The 26,172-nt window shown below is 36.1% G+C and overlaps 1 protein-coding gene across 1 annotated transcript in view; it reads left to right on the top strand.

Annotated features, from left to right (window-relative positions):
- The window catches only part of RELN (reelin), a 539,202-nt gene that overhangs the window by 419,706 nt on the left and 93,324 nt on the right, over positions 1 to 26,172 (top strand). Inside the window, exons 29-36 of the mRNA XM_003342005.3 lie at positions 61 to 218; positions 1,216 to 1,423; positions 2,890 to 2,966; positions 12,489 to 12,647; positions 12,886 to 13,074; positions 14,130 to 14,403; positions 19,438 to 19,578; positions 19,692 to 19,869. Of these exons, the coding sequence (XP_003342053.2) occupies positions 61 to 218; positions 1,216 to 1,423; positions 2,890 to 2,966; positions 12,489 to 12,647; positions 12,886 to 13,074; positions 14,130 to 14,403; positions 19,438 to 19,578; positions 19,692 to 19,869 (1,384 nt within the window). The remainder of the gene's footprint in view (positions 1 to 60; positions 219 to 1,215; positions 1,424 to 2,889; positions 2,967 to 12,488; positions 12,648 to 12,885; positions 13,075 to 14,129; positions 14,404 to 19,437; positions 19,579 to 19,691; positions 19,870 to 26,172) is intronic.

Here is a 26,172-nt window from a genome sequence, read left to right as displayed (position 1 = left end):
CCACTTCACAAATGGAATAAATAATAGCAATGCTGACAAAGCTCTTGTTTTTCCAAACAGCAAAACCAGATTCCGTTGGATCCAGGAGAGTAGTTCCCAGAAAAATGCTCCCCCATTTGGGCTAGATGGAGTTTATATCTCTGAGCCTTGTCCCAGTTACTGCAGTGGCCATGGGGATTGTGTTTCAGGGGTTTGTTTCTGTGATTTGGGTTATACAGGTAAGAATGGCTTTTGTTATTGCTCTTGTTTGGGGATGGGGAGGTGGGAATGGGTATATGTTTTAATAATATTTCAGCCCTGATAAAGGCGAGTTCAGACTATACTATTCTCCTCTAAAACTAAAAGCCATAGAAATCAGGCCAATGAGGCAAACAACCAGATACTTTAATCTAATGAATAGTGTTGTTCTGGAGAGAGAGAAGAAAAGCCTAGTGACATGAATCTCATTGGGGAAAAAAAGATTTTTTAAAGATAGCTACAGTTAGGTCAATATATCTAGTAGTGCTGAGAGGGAACATTACAAGAGAACATGTGAGTAAAATGTTCTGACTATAACTTTGTATGTTGATTTAAGGGGAAAATGAGAAAAGTAGCTGATTCTTAAAAGCAAGATAGAAAAAAATAAAGTTTAAAAGGCTGCTCTAGAAAATATTTGGAGAGACTTCAAAAGGATTGCTCTGCTTCTTAGTCCCCTGACCTTGAGATGGCACATGACCAAAACCAAACATATGTTGTGACAAGCCCTCTACAGAGAGTGCTGTTCACTTGTGGTCTCAGAGATGGTAGCTTTTGTTATTGTTGATGCTTTTTTAAGTAGTGATTGACACTACCAATTATATTCGCCACCCTGATGAATCCTCTAATTTAAGGCGAGCAGCAACTCAGCATGTTTAATTGTTATAAATGTACCAAGTTTATCCTATTTCTCCCCAAATTTCAAAAATTTTGTCACAGTGACTTGAGCTGAGAAAGCTAAATTTCTTGTCTCTCCCAATGAAAAAACATGATTTAGAAACAGAAATAATCTTATTGCAATCATTATGATGACTCTTGGCAAACAATTTGAACAAATACATTTTTTTTGTTTTTACATCATTTCCATAAAAATTTAGTGCAAAAATAAAAGTATCTTTTTGCCATATTCTGAATCTACCTTTAACATTTCACAGTTTCACCAAAGCATTTCCTAAGTGTTTCTTTTTCTTTTTTTTTAAGCTGCCTATGGAACCTGTGTCTCTAACGTACCTAATCACAGTGAGATGTTCGACAGGTTTGAGGGGAAACTCAGCCCTCTCTGGTACAAGATAACTGGAGGTCAGGTGGGAACAGGCTGTGGAATACTCAGTGATGGGAAATCTCTTTACTTCAGTGGACCTGGAAAAAGGGAAGCAAGGACTGTTCCTCTGGATACAACAAATATCAGGTTAATAGAAAATTACAATTGCCCCTCAATGCACATAGCATTCATCATGCAACAGATTGCCCAATCCTGTGCTTTACTCTGTGCTTAAGATCTGTGCCCTCCTTGCCAATATACTTAACGTTATAGTCACAGTACAAGGGCCAGTGGAGAGAATCCCAGCCCAATGGCTTGGCCTATTCTTGTGTTCACAATCAGCCTTTAGGCAGCTTAGGTCACATAGACAGGTTAGTACCTTCATTAGGACTATGGGCACCACCAACTGCTTTCCTGCTTTTATTGTTGAACTCCTCTGCCTCTGTGATGGTGGTGACTGAATCTCAAAAATGGAAATGCCCCATAAATATCCCTATAAACACAGAAAAATCCTAGGAAGCACTAACAGCTATTTCTTGAGTTATCCATGAATTTACTTTGTAAAAAAGAGGAGGGAAGAACTTATACATTTTTTTTGTAATGAACTGAAAAGTGTGGAATGAATGATGCTTTAGTAAAATAGCCACAGAGCTTGACAACTTCAAATTCTGAAAGAGACACCATTAATTCTGATTTGTCGGGAGGAAAAAAGTGTAGGGACAAGTTTTGGAAACTGCCGCCAAGTGATGTAAAATACCTACAGTGACACCTGCTGGCAAAACTGTTGCTTTAATTAAAAGATGATACACCATCTCTACACCTAAATGGTGGTTTTTCTAGTAAAGAGCAGAATTCGGGGGGGATTGGGAGGGGAAGAAAACTAAAGGCATTTTCATGATTTATAATGTATTTTACAGTATTTGTTGTCCAAACAAAACAGTATGATATATAGATTGCTTAATGATCTAGTTTTACACCCATCCATAACTTGAGATCACATATCACTCATTTCAAAGATCACCCTCCCCCTTTAAAGGAGGGAGTGTGAGAGGGAAAACTTGAAAGCTCTGGTGCACAAAATCACTGAGGCATGAAAGGGGAATCCACATGCTTTTTGTTACAAATCCCAATTTACAATGTGTAGGTTTTCTCTAAGTTACCAAACTCACACAGGTTATTTAGAAAAGTAATCTGGCCCAAAGCAAGTATAACATTCAATTTCCTATTGTCAGAACTAGAAAAAAAAAACTATCATATTTCCTGGGACCTTATTGGCTGTGGATTTCACAAATTTTCATTTGAACTTCCTAGGTTAAATAAACCAAGATGAAAGTCTGTTTTGAGAACTATATTTAATAAGGTCAGAGCTGACTTTATATATTGTTTTTCATTTAGGTTCCTTTTACTTTAAAAACAAAACATCATTACAGCAATTTGAAGTATTCTAAATGACTACAGAATTAAACTTGTTACAATCAAAGCATTTTCTAGGGTCCATGAGCCCTTTTGTTTTTTTAAATATTTAAAACTTGGATAAATTATTTAAAGCTATGTAGAAAACAGTAAATTCTAGTTCCACCTAGCCTTAAGTAATCTGTGTTTGTTTTTCCCAGACTTGTTCAGTTTTATGTACAGATTGGAAGCAAAACTCCAGGTGTCACGTGCAGCAAACCAAGAGCTAGAAATGAAGGTAATTTTTTTCAGCCAACAGAATAACTACTACTAGCAAATTGATGCATATTTTTCTTTTAAAAACATTTTTTACATTTGTCTTTTATTGTGAATTCCAAATTCTTTCCCTCCTTTCATTCCCTCCCTCCTCATTAAGAAGACATGCAATTGTTTTCTGGATGACATTTTATTTTTTAAATATTTTTCCATGATTACATATTTCATTTTCTTTCCCTCCTCTGCCCCATACCAGATCCAATAAGCATTTTCACTGGGTTATACAGAGGCTATCACTTATACCTATTTCCATATTATTCATTTTTGCAATAGAGCAATCTTTTAAAACCAAAACCCCAAATGATATATCCAAATAAAAAAATGATGGCATTTGTTTTTCTCCTGTGTTTCTATTCCCACAGTTTTTTTCTCTTAATGTGGATAGCACTCTTTCTTATAAATTCCTTGGGATTCTTGTATTAGCAAAGTTTATTACATTGTATTGTTCCACAATGTTTCACTTTCTGTGTATAATGTCTTGGTTATGCTCATTTCACTTTGCATCAGTTCCTGGAGATTTTTCCAATTCATATAGAAATTATCCAGTTCATTATTCCTTATTGCACCATAGTATTCCATCACTATATACCACATATACCACAGTTTATTCAATCTTTCCCCAATTGAGTGATACCCCCTCATTTTCCAATTTTTACCATCACAAAGAGCACAGTTATAAATATTTTTGTACAAACATTTTTCCTTATTATCTCTTTAGGGTGCAAACCTAGTAGTGGTATTGCTGGATCAACGGGAATACATTCTTTTAAAGCCCTTTGGGCAGTTTCAAATTGCCTTCCACAATGGTTGGACTAATTCACAACTCCACCAACAGTGTATTAGTGTACCAATTTTACTACAACCCCTCTAATATTTATTTTTCCTTTACTGTCATATTGACCAATTTGCTAGGTGTGAAGGGGGGTACCTCAATGTTGTTTTGATTTGCATTTCTCTAATTATCAGAGATTTAGAAGACTTTTTCATGTGTTTATTGTTAGTTTTTATTTCTTTATCTGAAAATAGCCTATTCATGTCCCTTGACCATTTGTCAAGAGGGCTATGGCTTCATTTTTTTGTACAATTATCTTAGCTCCTTATAAATTTGAGAAATTAGACCTTGTCAGGGGTTTTCGTTATAAAAAAAATTTCCCAATCTATTGCTTCCCTTTTAATTTTGGTTGCATTGGTTTTATTTGTACAAAGCCTTTTTTAATTTAATGTAATAAAAATTGTTCATTTTACATTTTGTAATGTTCTCTTTCTCTTGATCTCTTGCTTGGTCTTAAATTCCTTCCTTTCCCATAGATCTGACAGTTATACTATTCTATGTTCACCTAATTTACTTATCATTTCCCCCTTTATATTTAAGTCATTTACCCATTCTGAATTTATATTGGTGTAAGGTGTGAAATGATGATCTAAACCCCAAGTCTATTTCATTGATCCTCCCTTCTGTTTCTTAGCCAGTAGCATATTGTTTGGATGATCTCTGCTTTATAGTGCAGTTTAAAATCTGGTACTGCTAGGCCACCTTCGTTCACATTTTTTTCGTAGAAGACAAACAATTTGAAATAGATTATACATGTATAATCAATACATACTTTTAAATTAGATATCAATAGTTTAGATATTCCATTTTTTATTTAATGGTTGTTTCTATTTTATTAGCTCCAAATTCTGTGAATATTCCATAAATGACATTCTGTTTAACCAAACACTATTGTATGTATCTCATAATCAATCTTGAATATTTCCCATATGTAAGAAATAGTTTTAGGGATATATAAAAAACTATTTACTCTAGGATAAAAACAAGCAGAGAAATGTCATCACTTTTTACACACATCTTTTGACATCATCAAGATTCTTTGTTCATCCATTAATTCCTATTTATTCTATATCACAGCAGTCAAGCTTTTGTTTGGAGGATAACCTAGATTTTAAAAACCATTCCCTAGGGAGAAAAGAAGCAACAATAACTTTTAAACTATATCTGGGAATAAGGGATGGGTGGGTGAGGGGTGAGGGCAGCTAGGTGACTCAGTGGATTGAGAGCCAGACCTAGAGACAAGGTCCTAGGTTCAAATTTGATCTCATACTCTTCCTAGCTGTGTAACTATAGGCAAGTCACATAAAACATATGCCTAGCCTTTCCAGATCTTCTGCCTTGAAAAGAATAACCAGTATTAATTCTAAGATGGAAGAAAAGGGTTTTTTCCCCTTTTTTTGACTGTATCTAGAGCCCTGTCATATGTTGAGTAATGCAGAACTGAATACTAACTGATTCGAACCCACTTCTAGCCAATTTTTAAAAACTAATAGTACCAGTAGAGATCCCTGTAAAAATTCTTGAGAGTGCCTGGATAAGACAATTCACACTCTTTCCTTGCCCTGAGACTCGCCACTTTGTACATGACATCTTCCACCCCTTTAAGTGTTCAGTGGATGGTAGAAGGATTACAAGGGGTTGGGCTTCTTAGGTTTCCTTCAGTTACTACCCCGCCCCAACAATCCAAGTTTCTCAAGCATTTCTGGAAATTTTCAAAGAATATGAGAATTCTGAGGGTGATATTAAGCAACAAAGTGCCAGGATCTGCATTTGACTAAAGCTTTAACCACATAATAAAATCAACACCTCAAGGATAAGTTTTTATATAGTTATTTTACGTCCCAATCAATTGATTCAGGCGAGGACAACTATTAGAATGAAAAGGTTTGAGTACTTAGACAAATTAATTTGAGAATTAACATACCAGTCACGATATAGACAATCAGAGAAGAGTTGATGATACTGTATTCAAGTATACCGCATTATCAATAGAATGAAGCAGAGCTGGTTTTATCCAATATGCCTTATACATCCATGTTTTAGGATATAAGAAATCTATCATCTGGTGTTGTAATATGCTTCAGAATTTGTTAACATCAGCTGTTGGCAGGATTGCCTAGAAAGAGACATACTCATTGATTTCTGGTAGAATTGTAAACTACTAATTTAGTTTACTAGTAGAATTTATTTGCAAACTAATCTGGAAGAAGATAACTATGCACTTTGACCCAACTGGACTATTCTTTGGAATATACCTCAGAAATAGTAGTTAAAAAGAGGACACTCTTTAAAGCTATTTTTATAGCAGTGTTGTTTTTAATTGCAAAAACTTACAAGCAATCTAAATATCAAAAAAAATGAGGAATGTTTTCACATATTGTGGTGCCCTACTGTAGTGGAATACTACTACAAAAATAAGATTGACAATAATGAGGGAAATATGGACTTCTGGAAAATGTAACATGAAAAAATCAGAACCAGAACAGAGTAAACACTGACTGCAATTATCTAAGAAGAACAATATATAGGAATTAATGGATGAGCAAAGAATCTTGATGAGGACGAAAGGTGTCAGTAAAAAGCTATGACATTTATATGCACTGAATGTAATGTGTTTAAATGTAACTAGTTGAAGAATGAGTATTATTAGCTCCATTAATGCTTAATATTAAGTAAGAGAATTTATTTTTAAATCATCAATACTATTACCTATAACCTCTATTTGTTAATGAACAGAGTTTTAAGATATGAACCTAAAGCCATTCAACATTCAAAATCTGATATTCAAAATATAATAATCATAGAACTGAGTGTTTTCTGTATGCTCTGAGTGGCTGTCAGAACTAAGAGATAAAAAAAGTATAAAGAATCCTCTCTTCTCTTAAGAATATTACAATCTAGACCTTGAGGAGAGTAGAGGAGGAAGCAGGAGGTGGAGAAGAATAGCAACAAACAGACAATCTCAGTATATATATGTTATATATATATATATAATATATATATAATATATATATATAATACAACCAATTTTGATAATTCCTACAGAGAGATCTCACCAACAAACAAATTCCAATGTGGGAAGGCCTTTGGGTAATTTTTGTCTAAAAAGTAAAAGATTCCGGAATTTTACAGGGGAGGGTTAAGCTGTTACTAAGAGACAGTTAAGTTTGAGCTCTCTCTTTCTCTCTAGTTTTGACCTGGAGGAGACGGTCTGCTTTCTCTTGGTGGCTATTTCTACCTTATCTTTTCCATCCTACATGCTTCTGCATCTCCCTGCAGACCCACTTCATCTGCTCTCTTACTTATACCAGGCCACATTATTCTTCATTTCCCTCGAGCTCCATTCCTTTCCTGACTTCCCTATTGTCTAAGCCCCCATCACCTCATGCCTTTTGCAATATCCTGGAATGGTGGATCTGCCCTACCTCAAGCCTCTCCCCACTTCAGTCTATTCTCATATTCTTTGAAAATTTCCAGAAATGCTTAAGAAACTTGAACTGTGGGGAAGTAGGTCTAGGAAGCCCAAAGTAACTGAAGGAAACCTAAGGAAGCCCAATCTCTTGTAATCCTTCCACAATCCACTGAACACTTAAAGGGGGTAGAAGATGTCATGTACAAAGTGATGAGCCTCAGGGCAAGGAAAGCATGTGAATTGTCTTATCCAGTAACTCAAGAATTTTTACAGGGATCCCTACTGGTACTATTAGTTTTGTTTTGTTTTTTTTTAATGGGCTCAAACTTAAGTTAGTATTCAGTTCTGCATTATTCAAAATATCATGACAGGGCTCTAGATATAGTCTTTAAGGGGGGGACTTCCATCTTAGAATGAATGCTGTTTGTTCTGTCAAATTAGTTTTCCTAAAGACTAAATCTGATCGTTTTACCACCACCACCACCACCCTCATTCAGTAAATTCCAGTGTCTCCCTATCATCTCCAGGATCAAATATATAATCCTCTTTGGAGCATTCAAAATCCTTCACAACCTGATGTTCTTCACCTTTTGAGTCTTCTTAAGCCTTATTCCTCATCATCTACTCTGCAATCCAGTAGCCCTGGTCTCTTTGCTGTTTCTTGCACAAGACACTCCATCTCCAGATATGCCACTTTCTTTGGCATATGCCTGGAATATACTCATCCCTCTACCTCCCACCCCCTTCACCTTCTTGTCTTCCTTTGGGTTCCAGCTAAAATCTTATCTTCTGTAGGAAGCCTTTCTTGATCCTAGTTTCTTCTAGGATTTATTGATTTTCACCCATTTTTCCTGTATCTATATTCTATCCCATAACTCTATTATCCTATTTTTGGGGGTACATTGCTGTTTGCTTGTTGTCTCCTGCATTGGACCAACTCAAGCGTCCTTCAAGAGCAGAGGCTGACTCCTGTCTTTCTTTGTATTCCCAGGGCTCAGCACACTACCTGGCCCATAGTAGGAACTTAACAAATACTTATATGACTTTGCTGTTGTTAATGACACCATTATTCTGCAAGTTGCCACAGACAAAAACCATAGTATCATCTTTGATATCTCTTTTTTCTCTTTTTGTATCTAAATTCTGTAAATTCCTTCCATTCTTCATACCCATCATCACATCTATAAGATCTGACTTTTCAGTGGCTCTTGCATTTCTTTTCATTCTACTTGGCAGGCCTGATTCTCTTTTATATTTGCTTAGACTGCTCTAATAGCCTTGTAATTGGCCTCCTTGCCTCCAATTCTTCTCCATACATACTATCCCGCACAGTGCCACTAAACAAATCTTCCCAATATATTACTTCTTTTCTGCCACTCCACTCTTCAAAACTGTCAGCAGATTCCATGATTTCATTGGTATATGAAATGTCCAGTAAGGAAATCAATGAAAATAGGCGCCTTCTATGCAGTACATAGTTGCCCAGGACATTGAGAGGGTTAGTAACTTACCCAGGGTCATTTAGCTAGAATGTGTCTGAGGTTGAACTTGGAGTCCAGTCTTTCTAGCTCCACAACTGGCTCTCACTGCACCATGTCATATTGCTTCTGATTATTTACAGAACAAAGTACAAAATCCTTATCCTGTGATCCAAGATTGTGTACAGTCCACCCAAATGCACCTTTCCTGCTTTATTTCCCAGGATTATCCCACACAAAGTGGCCTTTCTGGCCAAAATGACTCTCTTTTACATATGTCCTGTGCTCCTCTCCCCATTTGCTCCATTCCCCACAGGTGTGCCTTCTTCCTCCAATCTACCTATCTCTTAAATTCTCACTCCAATTCCATCTTCTCCACCGAGCTGTCATGGCACATTCAAGCTCAAAACTATAGTCTCTGCATTCGTTGTGTCATTGATGGTTCATTGCCTTGAATATCTATAGCTCCCTAACTATATAATCAAATCTCCTTGAGGGCAGGCACCCCGCATTTTTCTTTGCATTCTTTGTATTCCTCAAAGCAATTGGTGCTGTATCTTATTGATAATACCTCCTTGCTTATCAAGAGAATAAAAGCTATGCAGCAGCTGCTCAGTCAATATCTGTTGACTGATTGATGCCATGAATTTAAAGTAATAAATTCATCTTTAGACCTGGAGAACAACAGTACATATTTATGCTTGTTTGTTCCTCTTTTATCTTTAATGTTCCATTGAAAGAATGGAAACAGACTTTAAAGAGCGGGATTTGGAAGCAGACATTGGTTGGGAAGAGAGAGCAGAAGGATCCCATAGACCAAAGGACCCCTGTGTGGTGTGACTCTCCTAGCAATATCCTACCTCTGATCTATTAGCAGGTGTGATTAAGACTGTAGGGAAGACTGTCAAAAGGAGGTTGGAAACAAGCAACTTTTTCTCCACCAGCCTCAAATCCTTTTACTTCAAGCCCTCTGCATAATTTGCATCCAACAGTCAGTCACTTCTCAGTCTTTTGTGGAAAACTGGCTGTTAAAATGTAAATCTGCTAAATCCAAGGGCAAATCTCTTACAGGGATGAAAGTAAAGATTTTTGGCTTACTCAAGCTGAAGCATCAATCTGCATATTTGGAATTAAAATCAGAATTGGGCTATTTTCATTAAGACTGGGCAGAACACAGATGCAGTTTCAGTGTAAAAAGAGATGTTTTACATGTCTTAAAACAGTCAATAGATGAGCTAAAATTACTTGGTTTATTCAGACATACAATGTGTTCAATGACACAGCTAATGAGGATCAGCAAATGGAATAAAATTGAATATTGCCATTTCCCTCCCTTGTGTTTTATCCACACATTAACACTTCTCTGAGCTTGGCTTCTTTGATTATCCTCTATAATGGAACAGATTATTTCTGCAGGGCTTTGTTACTATCTGAGGTGAATGCAATGCTCCGAAAGAGTTAATTTAGTAAACTTAACTTTTAAGACCGTCAGGGCGCTTTGTCCTAGAAAGTGAACTAGCCAGTGAGATTTTATGCTTCTTAATCAACGTTTATTCTCTCTGATATTACCTACATTGTTGATCCACTGATAATTAATTTTTTTCTGCTTTTTCTAAAACTGTGTTTCAATCAAAATTGAGCCATAGACAGGCAAGACTTTCACTGAAACAAATGTTACTATATCAAGCATGGTTTTGGTGGCATATATTTATTTTTTAACTAAAACTCTTGCCTTCCATCTTGGAATCAATACTATGTATTTGTTCCAAGACAGAAGAGTGGTAAGGACTAAACAATGGGGGTTAAGTGACTTGCCCAGTGTCACACAGCTAGGAAGTGTCTGAGATCACATTTGAAACCAGAACCTGGCTCTCAATCCCCTGAGCCACCTAGTTGTCCCCCAGTGGCTTATATTTATAATACCTGTTTCTGAGGGAGGCTAATGCTGATGGATATCTTAAACCCAGGTATTTTAAGTTTTGCTGGTATATGCCAATCAGGTGTCTAAACTAAGTTGGCATTAATCGGTGAGCCTCCAGGAGTAGGGAGGGTACCAGTTTATATAAGGAAGAAGCCATCACAGGTCAGAAATGGAGCAAGTCAAGGCTCCCATGCCAATCAGGATGAGATGATGGGGTCTTTGAATAACCACTATCCTTCTAGTTTCAGAGAGATATAAAAATCAAGAAAGCAATAAGAACATAGTAAAGCCCATCAGGGGAGAGAAGGGAAGGGAAGGAGAAGTACTATACCTCAAGAGAGAAAACTCATGAACTTTGAATATATGTTGAAACATATTTTTACTTTACTTTCCTTCTTTTATTTTTTGTCTGTTTCCTTTTGCAACATAGCTAATATGTAATATGTTTTGCATGATTTCATATGTGCATTCAATATCAAATTGCTGAACTCCTCAAAGAGTATGAAGGAAGAGGAAAAGAGAGAGAATTTGTAATGCACATTTTTTAAATGATTGTTAAAATTCTTTTTACATGTAATTAAGAAATATCTGACTAATGAAATAAATTTTAAAATAATAATAAGAGCAGGCATATGGCTCAATGGATAGAGAGCTAAGTCTGGGGACAGGAGGTCCTGGGTTCAAATTTGATCTCAGATACTTCTTAGCTATGTGATCTTGGGCAAGTCACTTAACCCCCATTTTCTAGCCCCTGCCACTTCTTGCCACCAATACATAGTTTTGATTCTAAGAGAGAAAGTAAGGGTTAAAAAAAAAGAACAATGCATTATCATTCCATAAAACGCTGCTAGTCATTCAATCAGTAAAAATGTATTGTGCTTACTAAGTCAGTCAGTCAATAAACATTAAAAGCCTTTTATGTGTCAGTATTGGAAATACAAAGATAGGAAAAATATATAGTCGTTGCTCTCAAAGAATTCTCACAGTCTAACAATTAAGACAATATGCAAACTATATACAAATAAGCTAATTGATAGCTTAAAACTACACTTAGACCATAGGGTCATCCTATATGTTATAGCCTTGCCCTTCAATGACAAACTCTTCTTCCTGCCTTAACTGTATTTTAATTCAAGTTCAACAAATAATATATTAAACATGTTACATGCACTGCTATGAACTGATGATACAAAGATACAAATAATGTAATATCTATCCTCAAGAAGCTTACATTCTTTTCTTGAATTATAACATAGACAAGTAGAATAGAAAACGGTCAAAGCAGAAATCAAAGTTCTGAAGGAAAATTTGTAGAACAAAAGAACACTGATAGCTGAAAGGGCCAGGGAAAGCTTTAGAAAGAGGTGATATTTTTTTAAAGATTTGGGATTCTGGAAAGGCAGAGATTGAGAGAATGAATTCTAAATATGAGGACAGGGGAAACTTGTGCCAACGCACAGAGACATGAAATGGAAAGTAATATATGAATAATTCTATGGCTTGATTGTAGATTGAGTAAAATGAGGATGATAAGTGTTCCAGTAGAAATTAAACTGCAAAAGAGAATATCTAATCTAGTTTAAGTCTTGATAAAATAGAAGTAAAATCAACTTTATAAAAAGGTTGGATGGAACAAGAATATAGGGAGCCACTGAAGGTGGTAGTCAATATTATTCAATATTATTTTGGCAGCTTTGTGAAGAAGGATTGATTAGAGATGGAGAAACAAGAAGGAAAGAAATCACTAAGTCTATGCCAGAGAAAATATCAGTCAAAAGTCTGCGGGGTGGTGACTGGGTGAACATCTAGCTAACTGGATTTATCTATCTTCCCCGATCCAGGACTTGTAGTGCAATATTCAAATGATAATGGGATACTGTGGCATTTACTTCGAGAGCTGGACTTCATGTCTTTTCTGGAACCACAGATTATTTCCATCGATTTGCCACGGGAGGCCAAGACATCTGCAACAGCTTTTCGATGGTGGCAACCCCAACATGGTAAGCTACAAGGCACCAAAAAGTTTGATTGGGCCTTTTTAATTTATCTAAGAACTTTTATCTATCATTAATTTCAAAATATATCTGATTTTGCTGAAAAAGTGACCTAGCAACAGAAAAATTATCTTATTTCTGTGTCAATTTCAAGACAATTTGATCCTCAATTACATTTATGAGATATATTAAGGAATGTTATGTAATGGCATTCCACTAACTACCATTTTTTTTCTATTTTCAGGAAAGCACTCAGCACAGTGGGCTTTGGATGATGTCCTTATAGGAATGAATGACAGCTCTCAAACTGGTTTTAAGGATAAATTCGATGGTTCTATAGATTTACAAGCCAACTGGTATAGAATTCAAGGAGGCCAAGTAGATATTGACTGTCTCTCTATGGATACTGCTCTGACATTCAGTGAAAGTATAGGTAAATGGAGAATATGTGATTCACCATAGAAACTGTGTCTTTAATAGGATTCATATAATGCAGAGCCTTATACCTGGGACAGAGTATTCTTCTAAAACCAAGAGATTTCTGTCTTCTCAGATAATTACATATTACAGTAGTTGTTTGTCTTTCACAGGCAATGGAACGACATGACTGGGTCTTTTAAAATATACTGAAAAATATACTGTCATTCCATTGCCTGTAGCTCTAACCCAGGTATAAGGCTCTGTATTATATGAACCATCGTAAGCTTAGCTTACAGGTTAGAGCTGAAAGGGATGTGAAGAGCCATTTGGCCCAAACCCTTTATTTAATGTAAGAGGAAACTGAAACCTTGGGATGTTAAATTACTTGCTGAAGGTCACTGAGGTAATAAGCCTTAAGGGTGATATGTGAACCCAAGTCCTCCAATTCCTTGACTTATAATATTTCCAATATGCTATGGTGTTTCCTTTAAATCTATAATAATGTGTGTATAGAATTTGCTCCCCAGGACTCTCTTTCCCAGCATCCCATTTGCGTATTTACTATGTACTAATGTAGGGAAGATATAAGTTTTGTGTAGCTCCTCCCTCTCTCTCTGCTCTCAGGAAGGCGGTTGTGGAAGGTTGGGTGAGAGCGAGACAGGAGAATTTTACCCATGTAGTTTTACTCAGGCTTTTTATACTTTTGTTCTTTTATTTCTTCTACTTCAAGTGATTACCAATAAACCCTATAAATTCTAATACTTGGATTTATCGTACACTAATTTAAATCTTACATTAACCTCATATACTTAACTTGTAGAATTAATAACTTGAAGTCTGTTATTGTCTATAAACCTGGAAGCAAAGTATTTTGAGTTAGTTATACCACTGTTTTCTCAGCATACAAATAAAAGATGAGTTAATGAAAAGGGGGAAAGTCAAACCAAATATATGCAAGAATATAATTTTTCTGTTTTCTAGCTCAAAATTTAGCTATAAACATAGAGCTTCAGTAAGCAAACTAGAAAATACTGATTCCTCCCCCTACCTCTTTTTTTTTTCTTTTAGGAAAACCCCGATATGCTGAGACCTGGGATTTTCATGTGACAGCTTCCACTTTCATCCAGTTTGAGCTGAGCATGGGCTGTAGCAAACCTTTCAGTGACTCTCATGGTGTTCAACTCCAGTATTCCCTAAACAATGGGAGAGACTGGCATCTTGTCACAGAAGAGTGTGTTCCTCCAACTATTGGCTGTCTGCATTACACAGAAAGTTCAATTTACACCTCGGAAAGATTCCAGAATTGGAAGCGAGTCACTGTCTACCTTCCACTTTCTACCATGTGAGAATTATCATGTTGGCTACATGTCAGAACTTTAAGCTGTACTCATCTAATTTGAAAAAATGTGACCCCCTGGGGAAATCTATGAATCTTCCTTGATAATTACATATGGAATGTGCTGGGTGGGTGACCGAAGGGGGAACACAGTACTTTAGATTGCATTACTAAATGGATTTAAATGTAATGCGATCAACCAAAGGATTTCAAAAGTTCCCCTTCCTTAAACCTTCCTGTTGACAAGGATAACTACAGACTGAATATTCCTTTTTATGCCAAATTATAGTCAAAAGCAACGATGCAAATGAGTATTGCCCACATCCCAGACTAGTACAACTTACATCTCTCTTATACGTAGTAAAGCACAATGTAGCTCCTCTGATACCTCTTCTTAAAAGCTAGAAACCTTCAAGAGACAACCATCTTTTTTTTTACCCCTCACCATATATTCTAGGTTACTGTCGATCACTTAGCACATTGACTGACATGTAGCAGGTGCTTAGTAAATGTGTACTGACTGACTCCTAGCTAAGGACATTGTCTCTGGTGAGTTGTAACTATTCCCAGAGTAGAAGTCGATGGACTTCTTTTGGTTTAGGATGCTGGTATATTGCATGTGCATCAATCAAGTTGCATAAATGAAAGGGCAAAAAAAAATTTTATTATTTCAAATTTGAACTCTTGCCTGATTTTTTCCGTGGTGTAAGGCTGAAATACAAGAAATACCTTAGTATAGTACCAAAGATGTTAACAGTGACCCTAATAAGTGGCATAAGATTTCAATGAAGTATCATACTATATCATTATATCAAAAAAGAACTTTTCACCTCAGCTAGCACATCAGCTGGTAGTACTGTCAAACTTGAATGTGGCCACAGCATGCATAGGAAATAATGCCTCTGTCAAAAAGGGGATGTAGTATTTACTCCTGCTGGTAAAATGATTTCATAACATTAAGGTTCATGCATTTCTTATTTCTGTGTCAGTGACAAGACAATCTGATCTTCAACGATCCACAGGTTCAAAGCATATCTCATAGAATCCCATAGTTGGAGGCCATTTCTCCCAACCACTTCATTTTACTACTTGGGGAAAATAAAACCTAGAGTGCTAAAATGACTATGTCAAAGCCATACAATCACTCACTATTAAAGCAAAGACCCGAACACAGTCCTGTCAACTCTCATCTTGGGATTTTTTTTCTATTGTACTTCTCCAGCCCCCAAATGTGACAGACAGTGAATAAAATGAGGGATCTGGAATCAGAGAACCAAGATTCACATACTCCACAATTTCCTACCTCTGTGACATTGTGCAGGTCTATTCACCTGTCAGAGCCTGAGTTCCTCATCTGTAAATCTAGGGAGTTGGACTCAATAGCCTCTAAGGTCTTGTCCAATTCTGAACCATTATTCCTACCATTCCTTGATCAAATAAATTATTTAAATTTAAAATCCAAATGGGAAGGTATCTGTTGTGCTAAAGAGTCAGCTGCCTACTGTTTATGCTCTGTCACCACCCCTGGGGATTTGGATTATAATCTTGGGGTCACTGCCCCTTTACCAAGCACCTCTGCTTAGGAATTAATGTATTTTCAGCAACATCACACACAACTCAGTAATTTGGTATGCAGCAAACTAGTACAATTAGTGTTGCATGCAGCTTTGTTGTTCAGTCATTTCTGGCATGTTCAATGTTTTGTGACCTCATTTGAAGTTTTCTGGGCAAAGATACTATAGTGGTTTGCCATTTCCTTCTCCAGCTCATTTTATAGAGAAGAGTTTATCTCTATTGGGAATGGCAAGTTGTAGTCAATCTTGCTGGAAAGGTGACCTAATAATATCAAGAATTATGAATATCTAATTTCTCTTTTGGTTTCAAGACAATCTATTCTCATATTTACATGGAGTATAAGTTTAGAAATACCAATACAAGCATGGAATATATATATATATACATATATATATATATGATAAGGAAATTGAGGTAAATAGAGTCAAATGACTTGCCCAGGATCACACAGCTAATAAATGTCTGAGGCCAGATCAGGAAGATGAGTCTTCTTGCCTTTAGGTCTAGCTGGTATACACAGTATGCTAGTATCATTCCATGATTCTTCAGGACACTATCTATAAATGCCTAAGAGTGATATGAAGCTTTCTTCTAGACTTGAGCTGTGTAGAGCTTAGGAAGGATCATATTTAGACATTCTTTGGATCTAAACCATTTTGTCCAGTACATCGAGTGTGCTTTCTTCCCAGCCAAGTTCTCCTCATCCTCGTTTCATTGTAAATCTGATCTGATAAGATCTTCCTACTTCCCTCTTGATTCTATAAATCTTACCCTCTTCTTCAAGATGAATGATATGCTGCAGAAGACCCTTTGAAATGGGAGTGCAGTAAGTTTCTGGTTTCACCACCCTTCCCAGTCTGTTTTTAGGGATACCCCTTATATTGTTTTTTGGATGCTCCAGCTGAACACTGTCTTCAGACCAACTTTTCATGGCTCCTGTTTTTCACTTACCTATCTGGACACATTCCTCTCTCTGTCTTCCTTCTCCCTTCTTTTAACTAGTTATTGTTGTCTTCTAAACGGTTTCTCCTAAATCCACTCCACCATTTCTGTAGGAACCCTAACTAATAAAATGTTACAAAATATTTTTCTTATTTAAGTAGGATGTGTGTATATAGATATCTGTGCATATCATTACTTAGCCAGGGAAGACAACCTTTTATTCCCCAGTTCACAGATGTCTTGGAAGCGATTTACCAAGAGAGATGTCTTCTTTTATGCTATTAATAATAACTAACATTTACATAACATCCACTACATGCCAGGCACTTTGATGATTGCTTTACAATTATCTCATTTGATCCTCATAATATCCTTGTGAGGTTGGTGCTGTAATTATCCCTGTTTTTCATATGAGGAAACTGAGGCAAATAGAGATTAAAGGTCACACAACTAATAAATATGTGAGGTCTTATTTGAACTCAGATCTTCCTTACTCCAGGGCAAACAGTCTGTATGGATGGAGAAAAAAATACCTCTTCTTATTAAGAGTAGTAAACTCTCACATATATTCCAGAAAAATCACTTCCACAAATATAAAAGTTGGGAGGTGTGGCTTGGCAGTAATTCCATGGAAAAGATATTTAGCTTTTAATGAATTAAAAGCTCAATTTATTTTTATGTAGATATGATTCCATTTTTGATGACTTCAATCTCTTCAAAATTTGACCCCTCCTTACCTCCTTCCCAAACTTGTGATAACATTATTTCCTTTCCCTCATTATTCAGTCCAACCAGCTTCATCGTGTTGCTCTTTCTCACACACAACATTGTTTCTAGGACTTTTTCACTGTTGTACTGCATTTCTTCTACTTACCCCTGACTCTTAGAATCCCTTTATTTTCTTCTAAATTCAGTTGCCACCTCCTACAAGAAGCCTTCCCTGATCCACCCAGCTTCCAGTTTTTCACCCTCCCCAGTTACCTGGTTTCTATTTCATAAATACTTATGCTCAAATATGTTGCTCCTCCTTTAGAATATAAGCTCCTTGAGAACAAGAACTGTTTCATTTTTAGTTTTCTATCTCTAGTGCCTAACATTGTTCCTGGCACATAATAGTTACCTAATAAATGGTCATTGGTTGATTGATTTTGTTGCAACCAATAAAGTTAAGGTCATCTTAAACTGCATGGAGAAACAGAGTATGCAGAACTAGGGAGACGATTGGTCCCCTGCACTCTGTCCTGGGCTGAGCACATCTGAAATATTGTGTCTGATTGGTTCTGGGCACCACATTTGAAGAAGAACATTGTTCACATGGAGCACATCCAACATGCAGTTGTTATCATAAAGAGCCCTGGGATCCTAATGACTGTCATGTGCATCAAAGTCAGGATTAGAACCCAGGACTTCTGGTCTCTTGTAAATCCTGCATTCTATCCACCACATCCTGTTGCCATAGGAAGATTTTGTCCTAGAACAAAAGACCTACTAATAACAACAGTTCGCACTTTCAGAGCACTTAAAAATTTACAAAGTGATTTTTGTATTATCTATTTTAATCCTCACAATGCCACTATAAGGTAGGTGCTGTGGGAGGAAGCTGAGACAGTCAGATTAAGTGATTTCCTCAAGGTCACAGAGCTAGAGTATCCAAGGTAGGATTTGAACTCATCTCCCTGAATTTGTCTTGCATTTTAGCCACCATACAATCTGTATTTTAAAGATAATCATCTAGAAGAGAAGTAATACTTCTTGTGTTTGGCCCCAGAGGTAAGAATTACCTAGGAGTAATGGTAAAGTTAGGGAAAATATCCTTTCCCATGCCTTTCTACTATAACTAACAGGAAAGATATGGCATATATTAAGTTAAGTAACTTTTTGTGGCACGCTCTGGGAACCTGCCAATTGCAACATTGTTTCTATGAGGAACTATGTTATGGGTTCCAAACACCCAAAGTATAAATAAACTTCTGGATCATTAATAATTGAGAAGACAGTTTGTATTCCTTTACAATAGTTCCATTCCTGGTTATTACTCACCTCATAAGAAAGCATGCATTCATCTGTTTCTGGGAAAGACTAACTGAAGTAGGGGTGTCTGCACAGCACATTGGATCGAGTGCCAGGCCTGGAGTCAAGAGGACCTGGAGTTCAAAGGTGGCTTCAGACACTTCTTAGCTCGGGTGACCCTGGGCAAGTCACTTAACCCCAATTTCCTAGCCCTTAAAGCTCTTCTGCCTTAGAATCGATGCAGAGTTCTAAGACATAAACTAAGGTGTTTGGTTTTTTTTAAGACTAAAGGAAGTAACTAAAATATTGTCTTCACATTTCATATGCTCTATGTATTCTCACTTGATATAGTTATGATGAAATATAGAAAAATATTCTCTGCCCTTTTAAAGGAACTTTTCATTGGGGCAATTAAAACTAGGGAAAATAGCAATTTAAAGAGAAGTACATGAAAGTCATTCTTGCTAGGTATTTGAATTTCATTGAGCTGAAGGATCCTTCTTCTTTGCCTAGCTCTCCCAGGACAAGGTTCAGATGGATTCAGTCAAATTATACATCTGGCGCTGATTCCTGGGCTATTGATAATGTCGTGTTGGCTTCTGGGTGTCCTTGGATGTGTTCAGGCCATGGAATGTGTGAGTTGGGACATTGCGTGTAAGTAGTCACAAATCTTTCTTTTTATTCCTGTTGCAAAAGTCCAACTGAGTCACTTAAACGTTTACCTTTCTCAGCAATAATGCTCTCTCCCTAATCATTTTCCCCCTTAGGTGTGATAGGGGCTTCGGGGGGCCTTTCTGTGTTCCTATCATCTCCTTGCCCTCTGTTCTTAAGGATGACTTCAACGGGAACTTACATCCTGATCTTTGGCCTGAAGTCTATGGTGCCGAGAGAGGAAACCTAAATGGAGAAACCATTAAATCTGGAACTTCACTCATCTTTAAAGGGGTCAGATAAGATTCTAGTTATGAATTTTAATATTTTTAATTATAACACTTGCCTTCTTCCTTCCCAAGAATGTATTTTTGAATTATTTCAGGCAGTGGAGTACAATACTTTTCACTTTGTTATCATCTTCTGCCCGGGGCCATATTTTTCTTTGTGTTAGGCACATTCATTTTTTATCGGGACTTAAACATGATACTTTTCTCTGCTTTTAGCCATCAGAGCTTTCATGTTCTCTAGGGAAGAAAAATGCTATATGGTTGGTTTTTAATCTAGGCTCTTTTCTGGGATATAACAATTTACATATGACCACATATTTAATATATATATATATATATATATAATACAAATTATTTTCCTGTGAAAGTTCTCTCACTTTTTTTATTTGTTTGCTTATTTGGGAGGGAGGAATTTTTCCATCGTAGGATTGATTTTAGGAAGGGAGTTTCAGGAACTTTGTCAGATAAGAAAGAACTAAGTTCAAATTCAACCTTAGAAATTTATTAACTGTGTGACCCTGGACCAGTCACTTAAACTCTGTCCAGCTAAGTTTCCTCATCTATAAAATGAGGATCATAGGAATCTCAGGATTGTTGTGAGAATAAAATATAAATTTTTAAAAATACTTTGCAACCCTGAAAGCACTATATAAATTTTGGAATTATTGTTATCATTGTTGTTGTTATTTCAGGAATGAATGAAAACTAAATATTTAAGCAATGTTTCATGATATTTTAAAAATTATGTATTTCTGTGTTTTCTCAGAGATTTCCGATGCCTGTGTTGTATTAATAAGTAATTTGTGAGGCACTTTTGTTAACCTGGCAAAATTTCATCCTTGAATACTTGCCATATCTGATATCTCTCAGCATGGAGAAAACTGTTAATCTAGGTGTGCAAATGAAATCTATCAAAAAAAAAATCTTCCAAATTCTATACTACCTTAGATGATTAACACCTACAACTTAGAAAATTAGACACCCTAGAACTTTTTCAATTATAAGAAGTATATGCCTATAATAAACCTTGTTTGTGTCCAGAATTCTTCCGAGGTGTTTAATGATGAGAAGGAAACATGTTTGACGCCCTGGGGTGTAAAAATCCCTGAGGGCCAAATAGGAGAGAAAGATGTGTTTAAAAGTGAAAACTGCTGTTATATTTTCAGTCTTGCTAACAAAGCTTTTAATTAACATTTGTAGTGAGCTCTTCTCCTGATTTTTCTTTGTGAAGAAACTGACAAGAAAACAGAAGTGGAAACCTATTTTTATAATGATTCTAATCTTCATTAAAAACAAAAGTGAAGAAGGACAAACCTGTTTACTTTCCCATCAGCTATCCAAGTACAAGAACAACCATTTGCCATATAAATTATATTAAAATCTTTACAGGATTTAGTGAGGGCTCCATGTTTGGACTCTATATGCATTTGGAAAAATATATTTTAATGTGTTCTTTAAGAATGAATAGATCAGTTAGATATTTATTTACTTTTAATGGTGGTATCAATTATTAAAACAGTCTATTTTTTGCTTATATTTGAACCAAATGGGTTCATCATATACAGATTGTCCTAAAAATCCTAGTGTCTTACACAGATATAGCTTAGATCAAATTGTTTAATGTATCAGGAAAAGGGTAGGGAGAGAGAGAATATGGAACTTGAAAACACGTGTTAAGAATTGTTTCTACAAGAGTGAAAGGGAATAGAACAGGATCTAAAGGGGATAAAACTATGGAGGGCAACACCCAGGTAATAATTATGACGCTAAATGTGAATGGGATTAATTCACCCATTAAATGGAAGCAGATAGCAGAGTGGATTAAAAGCCATAATCATGCTATGTGTTTTTTACAGGAAACACATTTGAGGTAGGGTGACACACAAAGATTCAAGGTAAAAGGCTAGAGCAGAATTTCTTATGTATCAAAGTTAAAAAAGCAGGAATGGCAATCATGATACCAGAAAAAGCCAAAATAGAAATTGATCTGATTAAAAGAGATAAGGAAGGAAATTATATTTTGTTAAAAGATACTATAAACAATGAAGTAATATCAATACAACATATTTATTCACCAAATGGTATAGCATCTAGATTTCTAAAGGAAAAATTGAAGGAGCTCAAGGAGGAAATAGATAGCAAGACCATACTACTGGCAGATCTCAAGAATTGGTTTTACATGCAATTAGAAAAAATACTCTGTTAAAAAATCTTAGTGCTAGATTCTTCTAATGTAGCACTAAAAATTTTTGGACAAACTATATAATAAGTTAGATAAGAAAAAACAATGTAGGGGGCAGCTAGGTGGCTCAGTGGATTGGGAGATCCTGAGAGGGAGGTCATGGGTTCAAATCTGTCCTCAGACACTTCCTAGCTATGTGACCCTGGGCAAGTCACTTAACCCCCATTGCCTAACCCTTACCACTCTTCTGCCTTGGATCCAATACACAAGGTAACAGTTAAAAACCAACAACAACAACAATGTTCTCACAGAGCACAACATATATACCCTATTAATGTCCTATTTTGGTAGGCTCCATGTTTGGACTCTATGGTTGATAATGTTTAATCAGGGCCTGACTTCATATATTCCATTTGTATAAGGAACTCATAGTTTGAAACTCTCCATTGAGATAAGTGCGCAACACATCTGTAATTCATGTAGAGGTTATAATAAAATGATATCTTCCACTTAGATAATACTCTCGTTTACTGAACTCTTTCCTCAAAACTATATTATCCTCATTTTACATATTAAGAAACTGAGGCTTGGGAAAATTCTATGACTTGTCTAGAGTCACATAAGTAATAAGTATGCCTGTAAAGCACATGGGCTAACTAATTCTACCAAGTTGGAACACTTTTTAGTATGACCTAGCAACAGACTTTGGAAAGATATCCCAATATGAAGACTGTTTTATAACCAAACAATTCATGAAGGTTGTTGATTCAGTTATGAAGGGATCATAATCTGTATCCAAAGAAAGAAAAATCATATCAAAGAAATCACACACCTTTTGCAATATTAAAATTCAACACATAGAATAGCATATGCTATAAGGAACTGGAAAGAATCAATAAGAGCAGTTCGTACATCAAGCTGTGAAAGGGAAGTGCTGTGAGAGAATAAAAAGAATTTTGGATTTGGAGTCAGAGAACCTAAGTCTGCCTGCTACATGAGTGATCCTAGCAAATCTTTTCACTTCCCTGAGCTTCAGGTCCTTTTCATAAAATGATTACCTCAAAGGTCCCTGCTAACTCTCAATCTATAAACCTCTTATCTTACTTTAAGTAAATATATGATACAATATACTGCACTTAGCACAAAGAATATTTTCTTGCACAGTGAGTCTCTAATTTTTTACAAAATTAATTTCTGGAAACTGCTTAATAAAATGGATCATTACAAAGCAAATCATATTTGATTATAGAACAATGTGATAACTGAAAATTATGTTATTTACTGACAGAATCATATTAATGTTTTAAAAGCCAAGATATAATACCTACAAAAATATAAGCTCTTCCCCACTGCCTTATCATCATGTCGGATAACTCTAGGTCCATGGTGGTGAACCTATGACACACATGCCAAAGATGGCATGCAGAGACCTCTTTGTGGGCATGTGTGCTGTCACCTGCCAGAGTTAGTTACTAGAAAGGCAGAGAGGCTTGGGAAGAGCTACTCCCCTCCTCATCTCCATCACACCTCCCCACCCTCTGTCCAAAAGCCCAATGGAAGCATTTGGTCCCTCCCCTGAGCTCAGCTCTCAAGCCACTCCCCTCCCTTTCTCCCTCCTCTGTCTGAGGTAAGGGAAAAGGAGAAGCACTCAGCAGCGGTTAGGGGGGAGTGGGGGAGTATGGCACATGGTCTCAAAAAGGTTCACCATCACACTGCTGTAGGTTTTCAAAGATAATGACTGATGAAATACAAGTTTCAATAGGGTTTAACAGTCCTAATCACAGGCTATATCATTATCTGAGGAACAGCTTAGCTAAGTAAAAAGACAGCTATTACCAGAAATTTGGCCACTAGTTGATTGATTTATTTGGGGCCATTGCAACTCTGGAAACAAGCAAAAATACAAAACAAACCTTGGTCTTCTGTAATCTCCTTTTGATTCCTCAGTGATCATGAAGGAGGGGTAAATAAAGGGGACATTGGATAGCAAGAATCACCTAGATCTTGGGCTATCTATAAATATTAACTTCTTGTTCTTAATGTGAGATCTCTGTCTATTAAAAAAAATAGATGCATTATGAAAGCAAGTGAACCACTTCTACCACCTCTACACTGACATTCTCACTACAAATTAAGCCCAAAGACATAAGGAAACTATAAATGGAAAATGAGATTTTTCTTAGAGCAATGAATAAAAGAGTTGGCAGAATTAGTTTTATCATGTACCCCAAGATAGTCATTTCTTGGTACATGTCATCTCACCTGGAAATACTCAAAAGAAAGAGAAACAAAGAGATCACAGTGGAGTTCATTTCAGCTTGTGTACTACCTTTTATTGTCGAGTAGCAAAAATAATCTTTTTAGAATTTAGCAAGATCCTCTGAATTAAGCCAAAATCTAGCTTAATCTTCAATGACTTCTAAGCAAAAGAGAACAAAAGGATATAGATATATATAGATATAAATATATATATAAAGTAGGCTCGATAATTTGACTCAGGGTCAGGAAATAAAAGAGGCCATTCATATTGTAGATTACTAGAATCCTTAAGCCTCTGCCTCAGTAATACTTTCTTTAAAGAGAAAGCTATGGTAAAAGTCTAATGTCCAAAAAACATAGGAAATTGATACAAATTTATATGATGAAAAGTCATTTCCCAATAGAGAAGAAAGTGATAAAAGATATGAATAATTTTTGAGAGAAATTATCAACAACATAAAAATTTTTTAAATTACTAATAGCAAGATAACTCCAAACTAAAACAATTTTGACATACCTCAAATTAGCAAAAAGAAGGAAAAAGAAAATGTTATTATGGCCTATGGAATATTAAATATGAAGAATTCAGAGAAAATTGAGAAGGTTAATAAGAACTGATGCAGAGAAAAGTAGGTAGAAACAAAAGAATAATATACATAATTAGTACAATAACAGAAATGAAAGCAACAATAACAAGCAATCCAATTCAAGTCAAATACAATGGTCCATGATTCCAAATAAAAAAGAATTCCTATTTCCTGTTGGCAGTGAACTGCAAAAATGACATTACATATGCGGTCAGTCACAACCACCATAGTAGACTGCTGTACTTAAATATTTTTTAACTGGAAAGTATTGTGTGATGAGTTTTTATTGGGAAGTGACTGATATGTCAAAATCAAATATAGGTTTTTAAAGACTGGAGTCAGAATACTCTGGGTACAGTGAGAACTGAAAATCATCACAAAAAAATGAAATTGTAACTTGACTGAAAACAACTACTGTTGTAAGTCATTTTAAAAATCAATCTATGCACAATCCTTTTTTTAGCACCTATCATTTGTTAGATGCTGTACTGGATGCAAATATTGCTTATTAGGTGCTTGTGGTTGTTGTTATTCAATAGTATTAGTTAGGTCCAATTCTATGTGATCTCATTTTGAGGTTTTTTTTTTAACTCTTACCTTCTTGTTTTAGAACCAATAGTAAGAAATCAGTTCCAAGGCAGCAATAAGGGCTAGGCAAATGATTTGCCCAGGGTCACACAGCTAAGAAGACTGAGGCTATATTTGAATCCAGGATATTCCATCTTCAGACCTGGCTCTCTATCCATTAAGTCACCTTAGTGCCCATTTGGGGCATTCTTAACAAAGATACTGTGATGGTTTGCCATTTCCTTCTCCAGTTCATTTTACAGATGAGAAAACTGAGGCAAACAGAGTTAGGTGAACTGCCCAGGGTCACACAGTTAGTAAATGAGATTTGAACTCAGGAAGATGAATCTTCCTGATTCCAAGCATAGCCCTCTATTGTCTGAGCCACTGAGCTGCCCTTAAGGTGCTTATACTCTGTCATTAACTTAACACTGATAGCAAAGGTGAAAATTAAAACCAAATTAGAAGAAAGGATAAAGTTAAGATGCTGCCCATTGTTACAACAGTTCCAAGCCCAGAAATCACTAAGGACATGAGTTTAGGAAGCAAGTTTATGTGCAATCCTATAGAGAGAAGTGTAATAAAATTATGAGCAATGTTGCTCTAGGAAATAACAAAAAGTTTGTAGAAAGCTTGGCATGAGACCCAATTAAGCTAGATCATCCTGAGAGTCTTGCTAGATGAAACTGGAAGGGGAACAACAAATAAACAG

This window comes from Monodelphis domestica, chromosome 5 (assembly GCF_027887165.1).
Source record: "Monodelphis domestica isolate mMonDom1 chromosome 5, mMonDom1.pri, whole genome shotgun sequence".
In the NCBI taxonomy this organism is placed as follows: domain Eukaryota; kingdom Metazoa; phylum Chordata; class Mammalia; order Didelphimorphia; family Didelphidae; genus Monodelphis; species Monodelphis domestica.
This window is presented reverse-complemented; position numbering and strand designations above follow the sequence as displayed.